The sequence below is a fragment of the Mustela lutreola genome, chromosome 4, assembly GCF_030435805.1.
Source record: "Mustela lutreola isolate mMusLut2 chromosome 4, mMusLut2.pri, whole genome shotgun sequence".
Lineage (NCBI taxonomy): Eukaryota > Metazoa > Chordata > Mammalia > Carnivora > Mustelidae > Mustela > Mustela lutreola.
The window spans coordinates 169,566,995-169,583,912 of NC_081293.1; the positions used below are offsets into that span (position 1 = coordinate 169,566,995).

Below are 16,918 nucleotides of genomic sequence, written 5' to 3' on the forward strand. Positions count from 1 at the left end.
AAAACTCATTAACTATACTCTGTTGTGCAAAATAAGTACTTTACTCTAGAAGTGGTTGGAGGGGGAGGAGTTCCACTTTAATTGGATGAACTATGCATTAACCTAGGAATAATCTTACAAGAAAGGCAAAGGAATGTGAAGACAGTGGTGGTTGTCTTCTTAAAACACAAAACAGGATGTGAACAATGGAAAGGCAATACCATATTCCATTTTGAAAATAGAAAGTTAAATTACTTAAAAATTAAAATACAAATTTATTGCAATTCATTTAGAATCCTAATAGCTTTCTTTTTTTTTTTTTAATGTTATTTATTTATTTTTTATTTATTGGACAGACAGAGATCACAAGTAGTCAGAGAGGCAGGCAGAGAGAGAGTGGGAAGCAGCTCCCTGCTGAGCAGAGAGCCGGATGTGGGGCTCTATCCAAGGACTCTGGGATCATGACCTGAGCTAAAGGCAGAGGCTTTAACTCACTGAGCCACCCTAATAGCTTTCTTAATTGGTCAAAACATTCATTAAGTTGATGCAAAAAAAAAATACATGTTTGAAAAAAAAAATGTAAGAGCAGTAAGAATGGGTAAGAGAATTCCTTTACTAAATAGCAGAAGATGCTTTACAAGCAATGTAAAGTCAAATCAGTATGATTTTGTATATAGTAGACAAATAAATCAGTACAGCAGCATATAGAACCAGAATTTAATCCCAAAATATATGAAAATTTTTGTGCATGACAAGATTATAATTTTAGATAGGCATATAATAAAAGATTGGCACAACTGGTTTCTGTTAAGAGGAAGGTTAATTTGAACCTCTGTCTCATACAACATATAGAAATAAATTCTAGGTGGATTAAAAATTTGTAAAATGAAAAAAGAATTTGTAAAATGACTGAAATTTTGAAAAAGTCTATATGTACAATACTAGGGCAGGGAAACTATCTTAAGTTAGTCTGGAAACCCAGAAACTATAGAAAAAAGATAAACATTTTGCTACATAATGATTATTTTAACCATAAAATGAAACAGATACCTTAAATAAGGGACTCTTATAAATTAATGAGAAAACAACAAAAAAAAACCACAGATTAAAAATATTAAAGAATATTCACTCACAGAAAAACAAGTGGCCCACACATAAAAAGATACTTATGTCTGTCAGTAGTCAGAGAAATAAAATGAAAGTAATGAGATATTTTATACCCATCAGACCGAAAAAAGAATCCTATCCCTATTGATGGTGGTAATGTGAGGGGAATATATCTTACATATGTTTCATAAAAATGTGGAAAGTCACAGCCATTTTTTGGGAAATGTATTAAAAATTAAAAACAGACCCTTTACTTTACCTACTGTCCCCACTGCTGGGAATATATTTAAGAGAGATGGAAGCACCTGATGGAAATAAAATCATTAGCATGTTAAAATATATGTATAGAATTTTAACATATTTTTATTTTAAAGTTTATTTATTTAATTTATTTATTTGACAGAGATCACAAGTAGGCAGAGAGGCAGGCAGAGAGAGAGGGGGAAGCAGGCCCCCCACCGATCAGGGAGCCCGACGTGGGGCTTCATCCCAGGACCCCAGGATCACGACCTGAGCTTAAGGCAGAGGCTTTAGCCCACTGAGCCACCCAGGCGCCCCCAGAATTTTAACATTTTAATGTACCGTTCCTCCCCCCAAAAGAAAACAGCCTGGAAATAAAAGAAATGGTCCATCAGTAACAGAATGGCAGAATAAATTAAGTTATACCCACATTATGGGACATTATGCAGCCATTAAAAAGAATGGTGAGATGTTTACCAGTTGACTTTGAAGGATTTCTATAAGGTGCTGGTGTTGAAAAAAGCCAAATGCCGAAAAATACGTGTACGTGTGCATTTTCATTCCATTCTGGTAAAACAGTGACCAAAAAAACCCTGTATGTGTGTATATGTTCACATAGATGTGTTTTTATTTATCTATGTGGGATTGTATGGCTGAAAAAAGATTTAGAAGGATACATCCTATATGTACATGATTTTTATTAGAGGGGGAAGTTCTGACATAGTTAAGGAGTCAAAGATTGGGAGAGTTGCAAAGGAAGAACAAGAGGGGAAATTTTAAAGCACAGAACATCACATTTATTCATGTACAACTTAATGTACATAAAAGAATAAATTACATGTTTAAAAATTTGAAAGTCAGTTGAAAACAGCTGTCAATGAATAGGTTATAAAAACAAGCAGACACTTCACAGTAGATGAGATTGTGGGCCCAGGAACAATATAGGACACACAGAGGAGTGTTCTCTCTGGGTTAAAGTTGTTCTTGTAACCATTCTCATTGAAGGTTATCACCAGTCCTTAGTTTAAAGAACTGGAAACTGGTAATAGAAATAGTAAACAGTTTATAGTTGTAAAACAGAACAAAACTCCAGCAGTATATTAAAAGATGCATTCTTTTCACTCATTAGCCAGAAGTTATATTGGGAGAAAATTAAATCCATTGATCTTAGCTGAACAAGACTAGCCTCATTTCAATTATTATAGTTGTGCCATATAGTTAAACCAATTGCTTGGAATAGAATTTTTTACAGTGTTCAAGACAAAACATAAGTGAATTTATATTAATATATGTCAGTACTTAAATGCTATTTTAAATATTTTATTTCCCCAAAATTCACTGCATCATTGAAGGTATTGATAACAGAACATGGTGACTTGGGAAATGGAAAGTTTTTGGATCCCAAAAACAGAATCTGTTTCAAATTTGATCACTTAAGAAAGGAAGCAACTGATCCAAGACCATATGAAGCAGAAAATGCAGTTGAGTCATGGAGAACTTCAGTAGAAACTGCTCTGCGAGCTTATGTAAAAGAACATTATCCAAATGGGGTTTGCACTGTAAGTCATCAATATGCATATTTTTCTTTTGTCTTATGTAAATATGACTTCTTATGATCTCCTGAAATCTCTAACTTACAGAACTGACATAACTTGCCATTGTTTTTTTTCTTGAAGTAAATACTTCTAAGTGTTTTTTTGAGAAACTCTAAATAGTAAATACATTATGATGGCACAGAATGGAAAAATGGTTGTACCTTGAATTAAATCCAAGTAGGAATTGTCATACATTGATTAGAGCATGATGCTGTAAGATTCTTTAATCTCACGTTAATAACTCATCTCAGTAAGTTTAGATCAAACTTCCTTTCAAGATCTTAGAACAAATTAAATTATTTGGAAGTGGAATCATGTCCTTGCCTGTTTTATCATCAAGTCTCTTTTTTAATGTGATTCTTGCATAGATTTAACCTGTTTTTATATTTTCTTTATGAAATATAGAAATTGGAAGTGCTTTTTTTTTTTTTTTTTTTTTGGTAAGATTGTTTGTATCTATATAGGGTACAGCCATCCCCCTAGCCACCTCCCAGTTTGTTTGTGTTTCTGTGATCTTCTCTATAGCCAGAGAGATCTTTTTAAATACAGATCAGATCATGAAAATCCCATATTAGAAATCATTCATAGATTTTCCATTATACTTAGGATAGAGTCTAGGCTTCTGAACATGGCTTTCACAGCCTTCTGGACCTGGTCTTTGCCTACCTCTGGAACCTAAGATTACTATATATCCTGGTTTATATTTGCTGTCCCAACATAATTACTAATATTACCAGTAGCATCCCATTTCAAAACTCTCAGAGGTTTTCTGGTTAGGACAAAAATTCATATAATCCCTTAACTATCTAGCTCTCAGTAATTATTTGAGGAAAAATTACATCATAACCTAAAATAGTTTACAAATTCATTGAATAATAACCTTGTTGACTAGGATTATTTTGGAAGAATAACTCAAGAATAGGTAGGTACGTTGTATTAGAGAGTCTTTATTTGCTCCCGGGGGATTGAAAGGTACAGATTATCCATGACTTTTATGGCAGTAAACAAGAAGTGAAACAACGTCATACCATCGCAAGCATGCTCTTATGACCTTTTTGGTTATAAGTAAATTAATTTTCTCACCTCTTTCCTGATACTTTGTAAAATGACTGAAGAAATAACAGCCTCTAAGATTGTGAAGGAAACAAAGATGATAATCGAAGTGTAGGTCCAGTTTTTGTTTGTGTGGAAATAGCCAGATTGGTATTTGCATGTTTAAAATGAATTGTCTACACTTCTTGTGATATCTGTATTTGGAATCAAAAGTATAGTATGTCTAGGATGTTTGTGAATATTTTTAAAGTATAGTAATGAGTTTTACTTTTTACATTTTGTGCTTTTTTTATGATCCACCAAGAATTTGTGATGATAGGTGTACATGTTTGAGTACTTGTTTTTCTAGCACCAAAGTGCTCTACAATTTTTTTGTGTGTGTGTGCAGATGTTTAAAGCTGAACATTCTGTGGTCCTGAATTCACTCTTCTCTTTATTTTCTTTGCCATTAAGGTATATGGTAAAAAAATAGATGGACAGCAAACCATTATTGCATGCATAGAAAGCCATCAGTTCCAAGCAAAAAACTTTTGGTAAGTTAAAATTTTATATTTTGGGGAATTCTGACATTTATATCCTTTGTAGTCCTTGTTTTATTGGTTGGACCTGTACCTTGTTTGTGTATGCCTAAGTACAATATAAACATCAATCTTGAGCCTTTTGATATAAGAAAGCTATTTACTCCATAATCAGCATATTATTTAAAGGTAGCAGTAAACCCATTGACAGTGAATAAGAGCGTGGGATTGCATCGAGTGTTTTTAGAGACTAGCAAGCAGCATCCTAAGGGAACATTTGTGCCTGCAAGCAGACCAGTTGGCAGGCCCATATGCTCATTCTGAGAATGGATTGTTCCTGACTGAGACTTAATAGGAGAAGAGGACAGAGGTAATTATAAAGGGAAAGAACAGTGATTTTTCTGGTGAACTTTGGGGGTTCTGAAGTAGATGTTTACATGCGAATTTATTTGTGCTTGGCTGGCCAATGTAAGGAATAAATGACTGTTTTATACAGTGAGGCAGATTACAATCATAATTTCATTTTAATTAAATTATAATCTTGTAATCAAATTCATTGATTATTCCTTATAAAAATCCAGCCCCCTAAAACATGACTTGCCGTGTTAATCTTGGACTTTTGACAAATTGTTGAGCCTTTGTATTTTTAGACAAGATTGTTTCTGAGACATCTTCTTTATAAAATTCTGAGGTTCTACAAGACGTTATAAACTCAAAATTGAAAAAAATCTTTACCTTCATCCTCCTTTTTTGCTAATACATGCTAAGATCATCAGAATAAGTGTAATCATAATATTTGACTTGTTTAGCCAAGTTGGCTGGTTGTGCTCTCAAGGGTAAAGTAAGAGGTAATCAATAACCCCTGTGGACTAATTTGGTTCATGGCCCAAGATTGCTCCACTATTAACCATCTTAGAAATAAATGCAAGGCTACAAGGTTAACCAAGAACATTTGGAGAAATGCAATCCATTATCACTGAAGGAAAGTCAATTCTATATGTTAATGTACACTTTAATGACAAGCTGCAGTTCCCTAAAGATTCTGGTATATAAAGTTAATAAAAGTGTAGTTTCTCCATTCTAAGCATAAAATCTTGTAGCAGTAACCTACCAGTATCCTAAAGAAATAAATCTATTAATTTATGCAATTTGTGCCAAGATATGTATCATAAAATCTTGTTGAGGTGAACTATTAAAGGAAAATTCTTGTTGCTAAGTTTTATTTCAATATATATTTAGAGATGTTACAGTGAATTTACTAATCAGTTTTGAAAAACAATTTGAGCTTTAGCATATGTGAAATGAAGATGGTGTTTTTGAGTTCTCTGTTCTTACTAATTTGCTTCCCATTTCTGAATTTTTCTCCTAAACTACCACAGTGAACATTGTATCATGGAAATTAAAAGTGACTTCCACTCTTTAAAGAAGATAAATTCTAAATGACATTCAGAGGGGTAGACATCACGTATCACAATAATCTCAGTAAAATCTGAATATTTTGGTACAAAGAAATATACTTCAGTGCACCTAAAATACAGATAGAATTAAAATCAAAAGATAATAGTCATGGACATTTAATAGATTTCATTAGGACTTTGTCTTCTTGGGCTCTACTCTTTTCCTAATGTCTAGGGAATAATACACATTTGTAATTACAGTGTTAATAGAAGAGAAAGGAAGAATATAAATAAAGCTAGTATATCTCGACTCCATTGATAACATACTCCATTGATAAAAGGCTATGACTCAGCATCATTTACCATTACTGTATAGTAGTAATGCCTATGGAAGGATTTTTTGAAATAGTTCTTAAATTGGTACCATTACTGGATTTAAAATTCCTTTTTTCTTTTTGTAATCAGTGTTTATATATGCATATTGTCATAATAAATCAGAAGTATATATGCTTAGAACTTAATAGTGCTCAATATTAATATCTAAATAAAAGGAATTACTTCTTTCAGAATCACGAAATAAAAATAAATAGACAGGTTTTTTGTCCAACTGAGCTACTTACGGATAATTTTGGGTGTCCCTCAAAATCAAGGCATGGTATAAAATTCTATTATTTTGTAGATCATAACGCATTGTTCTAATGAGAGTACTTTTCACATGTTAAGTGTTAACTTTAGATATGAGTACTCTCATTCTGTGGATTTTCATGATTGGGCAGATTGCCAAAATATTACAAGGAACCCAGAAGTAATTTTATAGCAAAGCCAGTACAGTGATCCATTAACTCTGTGACTATTTCAGAAACATATGCTACTATTCCAAAAAAAACCTAACAGGTATAAACCTGCATTTCAAAATATGTGTTTAGCATACAAAGAGCTACTAGGGGTATGGGGCACCTGGGTGGCTCAGTGGGTCATGGGATCCAGCCCTGCATTGGGCTCTCTGCTCAGCAGGGGGCCTGCTTCCCTTCCTATCTCTGTCTGCCTCTCTGCCTACCTGTGATCTCTGTCAGATAAATAAATAAAATCTTTAAAAAAAAAAAAAAAAAAAAAGCTACTAAGGGTAAAAGGAAAGTTGACATGAAAAGGCCAAAAAAAGGATAAGATTCATTATCTGGGAGGCAAAAATGAATAACATATTAGATGCTTGTTTGTAATGTCACAATTTCCTACTATTAATATGTGTTTAATTTGCATACCAAAAGCCATTTTAAGTGAGAGGAGGATATGCCTTTTATGTGGAAGTTTAATCCTAAACTGGAACAGAAGAAAATTCCTGACACTTACAACTCCTTATATAAAGTCTTTCTCTTTCCAGATATCAAAACCTTTAAAATATTGTATTATTACCCAGTCTTTTAAAAAACATTTGGTACTTTGTACTCTTCAGTGGCTGTCAGACTACATTGACTGTATTTGTGATAGCCCCTGGTAATCTGAACATTTGTTCTGTTTATTCTTTTTTTTAATTGAAGTATACTGGACACATAAGGTTACATTAGTTTCAGGTGTGTAATGATTCGACAAGTTTGTAGCTGTGCTGTGCTCACCACAGGTATAGCTACCATCTGTCACCAAACAACATTATTACATACTTTTAACTATATTCCGTATTTTTATCCCTTTTATTGCCTTATTAATTCCATAACTGGAAGCCTGTATCTCCCATTCCCCTTCACCTCTTTATTCAGTTTACTGTTAATTAAAGCATGTCAGTTGCGAAGAAATAGCTTAAAATTTTTCCCCAAAAAGTAGCTTATATAATATAGTTTTGATCTGTATTTTAAGCCTTAGCTTTAGAATTCTTTAGTTGTATCCATTGTATATGTCCTTTCTTATCAGTAGGATGAAGATTAAATGTAGCTCATAACTGAACTTAACCCTTTGATTCTTTTAAATATTTCAGTGATTTAAAAATGAATATCCAGCATCCATCCCCCACACTCTCATATTGTAGCATTAAATTTAAATCTGGAACTTAAAATTTATTCAAATTATTTTCCTTACCTTATTTACAGCTGCTGTTTTTATTTTTAAGGAATGGTCGTTGGAGGTCAGAGTGGAAGTTTACAATCACCCCTTCAACCACTCAGGTGGTTGGCATCTTGAAAATTCAGGTATGAAATAAAAAGAATTTGTTTACTGCTCTCTAGATGATTCTGAACAGAGAAACAACTAATTCATAAATTTACTTTTTCTCAGTACACAATAAAAATTTCTTCTCTAGATCTTTGTTTTGAGGTATTGGGGAAAACAAGTAGTGTTGATTTCATCTTTCAAATAACCTTGCAGTTCATTCCCTAGTCATCAAAAATATGCAAGGATAGCTTACAGATTCTAAAAACACAGCTAAAATTAGATGCTACCATTTGGTCTGCTCTTCAAACAGTTTGTTCATCCAAGCATCCTCTGAGTTTGAGTTGTGCTGTTCTGTCTCCTGAATTGGGTGGAATTGGGTGAGGTATAATATTAATGTATGTATTTGCATATAGATATATAAGTATATATTTATTGTATTTATATATTAAAATGTAGATATGACATTTATCCTTTAAGTATTCTTCTGTACTCATATTTGATTTCTTATAAGAAACCCACCATAATTGAATTCTCTGACTCATTTAATATAAACTCAAATGTTTATATAGAAGAACATATGATAAATAAGAGGAAGTATTTGAATATAGATATTACTAAACAGGTTAAAGACTGACCAGTCTTTTTCTATACTGGTTCACTTATTTATTCAGTATATTTCATTAACTATCATGAAAGGTATTGTGCTAAAAGCCATAAAGGAATAAGATGGATCAGATACAGCTGCTTTGTCATTTGACTCCACTATACATTTCTAGTCTTTATCCTGTTGTTTTTATGTTTTGTTATGACTGTCCATTAGGGGATAGAGAAGAGAGGCTAAGAGTGTGGGTTTTGAAAGCAGTCTGACTGAGTTTGAATCTCAGATCTGTATGACCACAGGAAATCATTTAATATTAGCTGTTTTTGCTTGTTTCCTCATGAATCTAAAAAAGAAAACAGCAGTAGAAGGCTTATATGGTTGTTTGAAGATTGGTTGATATGGGCAAAATGGTTGGAACAGAGTCAGACATGAAGTGCTTGATGAATGATGACCATTATTACTGTTGAATTATTCTCTCCTTCAGTTGGGTCTCAATAGCTTTCACCTGGATAATTTCTAAAATGGTGCTTCTGTTGAGCCAGAGCTTATTGAGAGCTGGGATTGTCTGATTCATAGCTCTGTCTTCATCACTTAGTGTGATGCCTAGCATATAATTGTTATTTTATTGAATATCTGGACCCTTTGCCATCCCCCAATCTACTTTTCACATTGCCATTGTCACAAAGATGATTTCTAAAAATTTAAATCTGGATATATTATTTCGTAAGACCACTCTCACTTACTAGATAGGCCAGACATGTTTGCATGGCACACAAGGCCCAAATTGATTTGTCTTTACCTATTTCTCCAGTCACTCTTCTCGCTCCCCAGTCTCATACACATTCCAGCCATAAGTACCTCCAAGCCTTTCTACAGTATGCTGTTCTCTTAGCTCAGTTGCATTATCTTCCCTGGTTTAATTGTTGTCATACTTATATTGCTGAACCCAAGTCTTGTTACCTCCTTTCTGAAATTCTTTCTTAAATCTCAAAGAGTCTCAAGACTCTCAGTGTCCCAAGACTCTCTATGTACTTTGTACATATCTCTTATTGTGTTGTATTGAAAAGTAAGGCCAAGGACTCTTTTTTAAAAGCTGTGCATCCCTAGAACCTTCTGTAGTAGCAGGCGTGCAATCATTCAGCTAATGCTTATTGAATAAATTTGTGTCTGAATTATGAGGAATTAAATGGTTGGTGGAAATGCACAAAGGAGGAATGATATTTGGGAGGGAATATGGTGTGTTCAGTTTTGGAAATCTTGAGTTTAGTTATCAGTAAAATATCTATTAGGTAGAAATGTCCAGAGTCAGGTCAGTGGAGGGCTTGCCTCAGTCATTTACAGGAACAGTAAATTAATCTCACTAGGCTGAAGACAGAAAGAGTTATCCTGGAGTTTGCAAGGTCAGGAGCTCAGCAGAGAAGTCTAGGTTTAGAGCTGAAATTGGTAGTCACTTGCACTGATGTGTTGTTGAAGCCGTGAAGATCTATCTTGATGATTCCTATAATGTGTGGTTTCTGTAATTTCTTTTTCTAATAGGTTCATTATTATGAAGATGGTAATGTTCAGTTAGTGAGTCATAAAGATATACAAGATTCCCTAACAGTGTCTGTAAGTAATTTCAAAATAAAATTTCAACAACCTGATAACTTCTATAAAACCAGAACAGTTTTGAAATTAACATTTTAAGTAATATTTCTGCTTTAGATTAAAGTGTTCTCAAATAGATTAAAGATGGTAAGTTAAAAAAAAAAAGATGGTAAGTTAACTGGAAGTCTGTATATAACTTTTTTTTAGAAGTTTTATTGGTATAATTCACATACCATTCAATTCACCCATTTAAAGTATAAAATTTCATCCGTGCTTTTTAGTATATTCACAAGACTATATAATCACCACAATCTAATTTCGAATGTTTTTGTCTTCCAGAAACCCTGTACCCATTAGCAGTCACTCCTCATCTGTCTTCCTCATCAGCTTTCCCCCAAAACCCTCCTCAGCCCTAGGCAATTGTGAATTTACCTTTTAACTCTATGGATTTGTTTATTCTGGACATTTCATATAAACTGAATCCTATAATATGTGGTCTTTTGAGACTTTTTTTCACTTAGCATGATGTTTTTAATGTTTATCAGTGTTGGAGGATATATCAGTACTTCATTCCTTTTTATTCCAAAATAATATTCCATATACCACATTGCATTTATCCATTTATCAGTTGGATTGACATTCGTGGTTTTTTTTACTTTTTGCTGCTTTGAACTCCTGTGTACTATTTTTTGTGGAGACGTTTGTTTTCATTTTTCTGTTTTTTCTTTGGTGGCGGTGGAATTGCTGGGTTGTATGTAGTTCTGTGTTCAACCTTTTGAAGAACTTTTGCCAGATTATTCCAGAGTGGCTGCACCATTTTACATTTCCATCACTTGTCTACGAGGGTACCACTTTTTCCATGATAGCCATCCTGTTTGGTATAAAGAGGTATCTTATTGTGGTTTTTATTTACATTTTCCTGATGGATAATGATGCTGAACATCTTTTCATGTATTACTGGTTATTTGTATATCTTCCTCAGGAAAATGTCTATTCAGATCCTTCGTCTATTTCTTAATTTGTTATTTGTGTTTTTATTGTTGAGTTGTAATTGTTACTTACATGTTTCGAATACAAGTCCTGTATCAGATACAGGATTTGCAAATATTTTCTCCCATTCCGTGTGTTGTTTTACTTTCTTATTGTTATCATTTGCAGAACAAGAGATTTTACTTTGGATGTAGTCCCAATTTATTTTATTTTTTTTTATTGTTGTTACTTGTGCTTTTGGTGTATTAATAGAAACCATTGCCTAACCCAAGGTCATGAAGATTTACTCCAGGGTTTTTTTTATAAGAACTTTATAGTTTTAGCTCTTAAATTTAGGCCTTCAATTCTGTTACTGAACTTTTAAACTCTATTGTGTTTTTCCCCTCTATCTAGATTATGATTAAATGAAGTTTTTCTGAAGTTCAGCTTTCAAATTCATGAAACTGTGAACTTGATTTTATTTCCCAACGTAGTTCTCTCACACATTCTTTCCGTTACACGTGCAGTTCTTTCTTTGTGGGATTTTTTTTTTTGCCCCAGTGATATTAATAATATAACATTAATAGTCAATTTTATATTTTCCTATAAACTTTTGTGTCACATACCTAAAAATGCCAATATATTATAAACATCAACTGCTAATATACAAAATTAGCTAACCAACAGGTACAAAGAAGAGTTAATTTTTAATTTAAGAAAGCATTTGATTTAACATTAAGAAACACGAGTGAACGTGTAAGGCCAGTTGCTACCTGGGAAGAGAGGAGAGCTGGTATTTAAGAAAATGTTTCACTAGCATTTAAGTAACTCTGCATTTATGCTAAATAGTACTCTACTTGCAAAATTTGCCAGTAAAAGAAACTAAGGTCTGGTTTTCCATGAGACACGGTGTTTGGTATTGTTCTTTATCATGTCCATACATGTAACTTTTGCATAACAGAGTACTTGGTCCTATATTCTTTAGTTTGACACTAAGCAAAGATTCTTCCTAAGTTACAGACTGTGGAATTGTTGTGAGGTGGTCATAGTAATTAAACTTGACCAATATACCTTTTATGCTGCTTTTTAGAAATGAATATTTTACTTTATTTTGCAAGATTTTCTTTTCTTTTCTTTCTTTTTCTTTAGCTGTTTTTGGACAGAAAAAAAAGCACATATAATAGAAATATAAATACATATGTATAAATACATAAGACATACATAAAAAAAGGTATTAGAGAATTTTTTATTAACACTGTTCACATTTTTGCTGTTAGGAAGAAAGCAAAGAAACTCATGTATTGGAATGTTAAAAATTTTCCAGAAGATATTTAAACACTATAGTAAATTCACCTTAAACTTTAAAATAAGCTTTTCCTGGGGTGCCTGGGTGGCTCAGTGAGTTAAGCCTCTGCCTTTGGCTTGGGTCATGATCTCAGGGTCCTGGGATTGAGCCCCGCATGAGGCTCTCTCCTCAGCAGGGAGCCTGCGTACCCCTCTCTCTGCCTGCCTCTTTGCCTGCTTGGGATCTCTCTCTCTGTCAAATAAATAAATAAAATATAAAAAAATAAATAAAATAAGCTTTTGCCAATGTTTTAAAATTGTATTATTATGGTGGTAAATACTGTTGAGTACATATTTAATATTTAGATACAGTCATTAATTAGAAATTTATGACTAACTTCTTACCTGTAAAGACTGTCAAATTCATATTAAGTGTTATAATTGAGTTTCTCATCAATATGTATTATTAATACTTTGCTTTCCTTAAACAGTGAAACCAGGCTCATTCTGCAGACTTTCGAAATACTTCTGCCCAGTTTCCATTGGACTTAGAATAATTGATCCTACAATATTTTCACTTTGTTATAATTTCTGTGTTACTTATTAAACTATAGTAGAGCAGTAATTATACATATATTGACATACCTATTTAAAAATAATAATGGTGTACACAAAAATAAACTCAGAATGGATTAAAGACCTAAATATGAAGCCTAAAACCATCAAAATCCTAGAAGAGAAGAGAGCACAGTAATTTTTTTGACCTTGGCATTAGGAACATTTTTCAAAGTATGCCTCCTAAGGCAAGCGAAATAAAAGCAAAAATAAACTGTTGGGACTACATCCGATAAAAAGCTTTTGTACAGTGAAGGAAACCATCAACAAAACAAAAAGGCAACTTCTTAAGTGGCAGAAGATATTTGCAAATGATGTGTTTAGATTAGGGGTTAATATACAAAATATATAAAGAACTTAGACAAGAGCACCTGGGTGGTTCAGTAGGTTAAGCATCTGCCTTCAGCTCAGGTCATGATCCCGGGAGCCCCACGCTGGGCTTTCCTTCTCAGCGAGGAGCCTGCTTCTCCCTCTACCTTGGCCTGCTGCTCCCCCTGCTAGTGTTCTCTCTGTCAATAAATAAGTAAAGTCTTAAAAAAAAAAAAAAAGTCTACTCAACACCCAAAAAGTAAACAGTCCAATTAAAAAATAGGCAGAGGACCTGAATAGACATCCTTTTTGAAGAAGACATACAGATAGCCAACAGACATGAAGAGGTGCTCAACATCACTAATCATCAGGGAAGTGCAAACCAGAATCACAATGATACATCACCTTTCACCTACCAGGATGGCTAAAATCAAAAAGACAAATAGTGTTGGCAAGGATGTGAAGGAAAAGGAACCTTCATGCAATGTTGGTAGGAATGCAAACTACTATAGCCACTGTGGAAAATGGCATGGAAGTTCCTCAAAAAATTAAAAGTAGAAATACCATATGATTCACTAATTCCAGTTCTGGATATTTACCCAAAGAGAATGAAACACTAATTGGAAAAGATATAGGAATGTTTATTGCAACATTGTTTACAGTAGACAAAATATGGAAGCAACTTAAGTATCCCCCAATAGACGAATGGATAAGGAAGACTGGGGACACTACATATAATGGAATATTATACAGCCATAAAAAGGATGAGATTGTGCTATGTATGACAATATGGTTGGACCTAGAAGATACTGCACTTAGTGAAATAAGACAGACGAGAAAGTCAGTTACCATATGATTTCACTCATTTGTGGAATTAAGAAAAAAAGTGAATAAACAAAAAGATACTAATATAAAGAACAAACTAGTGGTTGCCAGAGAGAGTGGAGGTGGGGGAAGGGCAAAATGGTGAAGGTGAGTGGAAACTACAGTCTTCTAGTTATGGAATGACTAAGTCATGGGAATAAAAGGCATAGAATGAGAAAGATAATCAATGATTCTGTATTAGCACTGCATGGTGACAGATGTAGTTACTTGTGAGCATAACATAATGTCTAAACTTGTTAAATCACGATGTTGTACAGCAGAAACTACTGCGACTTTGTGTGTCAATTATACTTAAAAAAATGGAAAACTTAAATAGTGGTATTTTAAATTACCATTTACGTTTGGTTTTGTTTTTCATTCAGAATGAGGTGCAGACAGCAAAAGAATTTATAAAGATTGTAGAAGCTGCAGAAAATGAATACCAGGTATGTTTTTCAAAAATACTACATAATTTATATTTGCTTTAACTAATGGCACTGAAATTTTAATTTCATTTATGAGCCTGAATTTTTTTCATTTGTTTCACTATAATAAAACATAGTCTTATATTTTTTAATTTGCTTGTTTTTAATTCAGTGACAGACTAATGAAAATGGCAAAAACTCTGTTTTAGCCAACTGTAATTTTTGAGTGTTAGTCATAATATGCAAGATTTTAAATGGTTATTTTGTTCTTGATTGGAAAATTTAATTTATGAAGTAATTCCCGAAGTATTATTTAGATTATGTGTAATGTGCTTGGATCTTACTTCACTTTATATTCTTATTTTTATCAGCTTCTAAACTGTACTCTTGAACTTACATATTTAATTTGTGGATTAGCCCTATTTCTGCTCCTTACAAACAATAATATATAAAATTATTCTGAGTGAAATAGTAAAATTGATCCAAAATGAGAATATACAAATATTAAATCTAATTTACAGTTTCATTTCATTAAATATTCAAAATGATTATAAGCTTTTTCTTTTAGGGGCACCTGGCTGGCTAAGTCAGTAGAGCATGTGACTCTTGAACTCACAACTGTGAAATCCAGACCTGAGCCAAGATCAAGAGTCCGACACTTAACTGACTGAGCCACCCAGGTGATACCTCTTTTTGTTGCTTTTAAACAGCTTTTAAAACCACATTGGGGTTTTTACTTGACTTTTTTTTTTTACTTTTTAAAAACTGAAATAGGCTGCTTAAATAAAAGTTTTTCTAAAACATCTGTGTGCTTTATAAATTGTTCTGTTTCTTTTATTTCTTTAAACTTTTAACTACTGTTTTTCATAGACCGCCATCAGTGAGAATTATCAGACAATGTCGGACACTACTTTCAAAGCCTTACGTCGACAGTTGCCAGTTACACGCACTAAGATTGATTGGAACAAGATCCTTAGCTACAAGATTGGCAAAGAGATGCAGAATGCATAAGATGAACATTGCATGACCGGATCATTTTAATGTCTTTGCGTTTAAAAAAAAAAAATCATTGCAAAAGTATTCAGAACTGTCAAGCTACCCAGTCAGATGGGCTGTTGCCATTTAAAAATCACTGTAATTAATTAGTTTGGTTAGAGCACAAAGCTTAGCTAATCAACCATTATTTTTCATTTCTTTTCTTCAAAGAGGATTGAAAATCAGTTTAGTTTAAATGTCTTTTACTTTCTGTTACACTTTTCTTTCTTATAATTAAGAGATGATTCCTCTAGGTTAATGTTAAAAGTTTTTGAAGTGTTTCAAAAATATTTTACTTATCATAACCCTAAAATTGTTGTCTTTTGGTTTATGAAGTGGGTAACTTTTGATATTTGCCCAGTTCTTTTTAATGGCGTCAATAATGGACATTCTAGTTTAAGGTGGTTGATGGATTTAGCCATATATGCTGCTAAAGAAATTGTCTACCTTTTTCCCCCTCACCTCTACCATTTATGTAAGATCAAGATTAGAGGGAAAGCATTTTCTATATCAATTGTGTTTTGAACCTTTCAAGAAGGTTATTTAGCTAGCTTAGTGTTTAACTAAACTTTTTTAAAACAAGGCCAACGTCTAATGCTGTTTTGAGATTCTGAAATTAAATGAAAATACTTATTTCAGAAATGCATTTAATGCTTTTTTCTTGTGACAGTTACGCAAATTAGCTTGAACTCCATATGTCCCTGAGTTATTTTTATCATAAAGCCACAAATGTATTATAACAAGGCAAATTGTAATATATATAATCCTGAACTCATGACCATGTCTCAGTTTATTTCTTTTCTTGGATTGAAAAGTACTGAAATTCAATGTGACATTAAAATGAAAATTTTCCTAATTTATCTGAGTAGATATCACTTATCAATGAGTCATACTATTTTAAAATACTTTCTTTGGATATTGTGATTCTTAACTGGTTGTAAATTAGAAAAGCTGGGAGTACATATGGTTTGCATTACAGTCTAAATTTTTCCATCTTCCTGTGCATCATAAGCATGTTTGTAATATTTTAAAATTTACATTTACTGATGCTACAGGAATTTTAAACCTGTGGTGAATGTTAATATTTATTGTAGAGAGTGGGGTAGATTTATGGTTTCATTCAGTCGAGTATGGTTATTATACTCCAGTGGAATTCCTTCCTCACATACTCTTGAAGATGTCTGGGCCTGGAAGTGTTTTT

The 16,918-nt window shown here is 33.0% G+C and overlaps 1 protein-coding gene across 1 annotated transcript in view; it reads left to right on the forward strand.

Annotated features, from left to right (window-relative positions):
* CAPZA2 (capping actin protein of muscle Z-line subunit alpha 2) overlaps window positions 1-16,577 on the forward strand; it is a 60,267-nt gene extending 43,690 nt beyond the window's left edge. Inside the window, exons 5-10 of the mRNA XM_059171652.1 lie at window positions 2,679-2,885; window positions 4,428-4,507; window positions 7,988-8,066; window positions 10,166-10,237; window positions 14,641-14,703; window positions 15,553-16,577. Of these exons, the coding sequence (XP_059027635.1) occupies window positions 2,679-2,885; window positions 4,428-4,507; window positions 7,988-8,066; window positions 10,166-10,237; window positions 14,641-14,703; window positions 15,553-15,693 (642 nt within the window). The 3' untranslated portion in view covers window positions 15,694-16,577. The remainder of the gene's footprint in view (window positions 1-2,678; window positions 2,886-4,427; window positions 4,508-7,987; window positions 8,067-10,165; window positions 10,238-14,640; window positions 14,704-15,552) is intronic.
* Window positions 16,578-16,918: the final 341 nt, after the last annotated feature.